Source organism: Propithecus coquereli, unplaced genomic scaffold (genome assembly GCF_000956105.1).
Source record: "Propithecus coquereli isolate 6110/MARCELLA unplaced genomic scaffold, Pcoq_1.0 Scaffold528, whole genome shotgun sequence".
NCBI classification, from domain to species: domain Eukaryota; kingdom Metazoa; phylum Chordata; class Mammalia; order Primates; family Indriidae; genus Propithecus; species Propithecus coquereli.
Window position 1 is genome coordinate 881,792 of NW_012151152.1, and position 3,226 is coordinate 885,017.

Here is a 3,226-nt window from a genome sequence, read left to right on the forward strand (position 1 = left end):
CCTCGGCCTCCCAGAGAGCTAGGATTACAGGCGTGAGCCACCGCGCCCGGCCCTAGAACTTTATTTTCTGATGTCTCAGGATGATATGTGAAGAAAACATCTTCAAAAGTGGGAACCTCATTCAGACCAATATGTACTATTGGATTACTGTTTTTGGCTGTTTAAAGGAGACTCATTGACCTATTTTTTTTGTTTTAAACTCTATTTTAAATTTCTGTGATAATAACATTTTTGTAACTGACCCTCATCGGGGATTGGATCTGTGTGAACATTTATTTCTTCCTATGCAGTTGGGCTACCTTCCGGAGCAATTCTTTCCCTTCCTAAGGCCTTGCTAGATCCCCGCCGTCCCGAGATCCCAACAGAGCAAAGCAGGTGAGACCCTTGTGGACAGTGCCGAAGGCTCTGGCCTTACAGTACTTAACCTCATTGACTAAGTGTGGCCCTCTGTCACGTGCCGTTGTGCTGGGCTGGGAACAAGCCTGACAAAGAACGAGTAAAATATATACTATGTTAGGTACTTGTAAGTGCTAATGAGAAAAAATAAAGACAGGGTGTGAAGGGCATGGGGACATGTGTGTGGGTGAAATTGGAGATAAGTTGGCCTGGGAAAGCCCCCTGAAAAGGTGACTTTTGAGTGAAGGCCTGAAGGAGGTGGAGGAGGTGGCCGTGTGGCTGTCTGAGGAAGGACTTTCCAGGCAGAGGGAACAGGCAGCATACATGCCCCGACATCATGCCTGGTGAGTTTGGGGAGGGCAGGAAGCCCATGCTGATGGAGCAGTGAGTGGTGGGAGACGCTAGGAATGAGGTCACGGGGCTAACAGGCTGGATCATGTGGGCAAGCCAACAACTCATTCACTGTTAGTATTAATGTTTGTATTTCCAACCACCATCTCTGCAGATTTCCTCACCTCCGTCCTGAATTCACCTCAGGGTGTGAAGAACTGTTTTTGGCACGTGAAGAATAGAGAGGAGTGTGGTTTGGAGAATTGCCTGAGAGAGAGAGGTTCAGGCTGGGAAAGGACACGGATGATAATCAAGTTTTAGAGGGGAAATGGGGGCGAGAGGTGCTCTGGCGTGAAGAGCAGGGATTGGCCCAGTGGTTCAGTGTGTTGGTTTTAAAATGGCTCTGACTTTCCTCTGGTGTGAAGTGCTGCTCATCTGTAGTTTCTTTTCAGATTTAGAACAAGGTGTAGGAATCAAGATCTCCATCTTACTCTCCAGACAGCTAGCTTTCTTGCAGTCCTTCCTAACATTCTGCTGCTAAATTTTTTACTACCTAATGCAAGCAGATCTCCAAGGAGATTGGAAGCTAGATATGTAGCCTGGAAACCTCCCAGGACTCAGGAAGGGCAGCCAAGAGATCCCTTTACAGCAGTTTTCAGAGTGCCTGTCCTGGCTGTTTTGCAGAGAGGAGAACCTAATCCCGTATTCTCCAGATGTACAGATACACGCAGAGCGATTCATCAACTATAACCAGACAGTTTCTCGAATGCGAGGTATCTACACAGCTCCCTCAGGCCTGGAGTCCACTTGTCTGGTGAGTAAAGCCCACAGCCCAGTCTGTGCCACCTTCTCCACAGCCACCCTGTGTGACAGCTGCTTTTTGTTTCACCCTTGGGAAAACAGCCGAGGATTCCATTTCCTTTCTTACCTGAGTTTAAGGCTATGGTGGATCATTGGTTGCTTTGTCCATAATTCTTGTTCTGTCTGCCTTCCAGGTTGTAGCCTACGGTTTGGACATTTACCAAACTCGAGTCTATCCATCCAAACAGTTTGACGTCCTGAAGGATGACTATGACTACGTGTTAATCAGCAGTGTCCTCTTTGGCCTGGTTTTTGCCACCATGATCACTAAGAGACTGGCACAGGTGAAACTCCTAAATCGTGCCTGGCGGTAAAGACCAAAGACTCTGCCAGAGAGTGGAGAGCCAAGGCAGAGTGTGGGTCAGATGAGAAGCTACAGCTGCAGTCTGGCAGATGGGTGGAGTATGTGTGTCGAGTGCTCATCTCAGTTAAGAGATGTGGGGAAGAAGGTGGACCTTCCTGTAAAACCTTTGGGACAACATGGTGCAGAATCCTACCATGGACCGAGACATAACTCACTCTCAGCTGAGAATCTCAAAGCCTCTTGATTGACTTTCCCCTGAAGTCTGGAGGCTGCTAGGTTACTTCCTTCCTTTGCCCATCCCTGAATGTTCTGTTTCTTAATAAGACCTCCAACAGATTTTTCTGTTTTGTGAGGTCTGTTTCATTTGGTTTTAGTATGCCTTCTGTGTTTATCTAGAAATCTTTCTTTTTCCCTGTCTCTTGCTTCAAAGTCTGAAGGGAACTCTTCTTGCCAACTCCACCTTTATAGGTGACTTGCTGATTTACATTAAGGAGAAACAGGATCCGTCCTTAGCTGAGGTTTCTCTCCAAAGTACCTTAGGTTGAGGAATCTGTACATGGTGTCAAAACTAATTTTAACTAAACCTGCAGTTCCATGCTCTCATTTATTAGGTTGGGCCACCCAATCTTTGTTGCAATTTATCAAAACCCAAGTCCATAAGAGCATCCTGGTTGTTGGTCATTGCTTATGCTTTTCACCTGATATGTGTCAGAGCTGAGGCCTTTTAAAAACTACTGAATTCTCTAAACCTTGAAGAGATTTCAAGGGAGGAGAGAGAATCTCATTTCACCCACAGGCCGGTCTAGTCATAACCTAGTTAAAGAAAGATGTCCTTGTTTAAGAACCCCATTATTTATTTTTATTTTTAGATATAAATGAACATGTGTGTTGTTATATTTCTCTTTAAATGAGATTTTAATCTATTGATCTAACCTTTAAAGCTTTAAAAAAGAGAAGAGAACAAGGGCAGGCAGGGGTAGTAAGTGGGCATATGGGCTGCTGTGTCTCTCGTACCAGTTAAAGAAATCTTAAAAACTTTCTCTTGGTCATGGATTTGGGGAATGATGGCATTTTTCTTTACTGTGAAGAATGAAATGTACCAAGTAGACCATCTCTAGTGCTGTGGTGAGAAAGGTACGCTCGAGTGTCTGGAATAAAGAAAATGATGAATGACACTGATTTAAGTCCTTCTTTGTGCCTTAGGAAGATCATTTTGAGGCTTCTTTCACATTAGAGGGGGAAAAAAGCAGTGCAGAAATGGAGTAAGTATATTTTAGTAGGGACACATGCCAATTTAATCGTATACAAGTGGGTCTAAGTTATTTTAAAATAAAT

The 3,226-nt window shown here is 44.6% G+C and overlaps 1 protein-coding gene across 1 annotated transcript in view; it reads left to right on the forward strand.

The window, feature by feature from the left end:
• EMC1 (ER membrane protein complex subunit 1) overlaps window positions 1-2,750 on the forward strand; it is a 26,368-nt gene extending 23,618 nt beyond the window's left edge. The window contains exons 21-23 of the mRNA XM_012656924.1: window positions 291-375; window positions 1,411-1,540; window positions 1,722-2,750. Coding sequence (XP_012512378.1) covers window positions 291-375; window positions 1,411-1,540; window positions 1,722-1,901 — 395 coding nt within the window. The 3' untranslated portion in view covers window positions 1,902-2,750. The remainder of the gene's footprint in view (window positions 1-290; window positions 376-1,410; window positions 1,541-1,721) is intronic.
• Window positions 2,751-3,226: the final 476 nt, after the last annotated feature.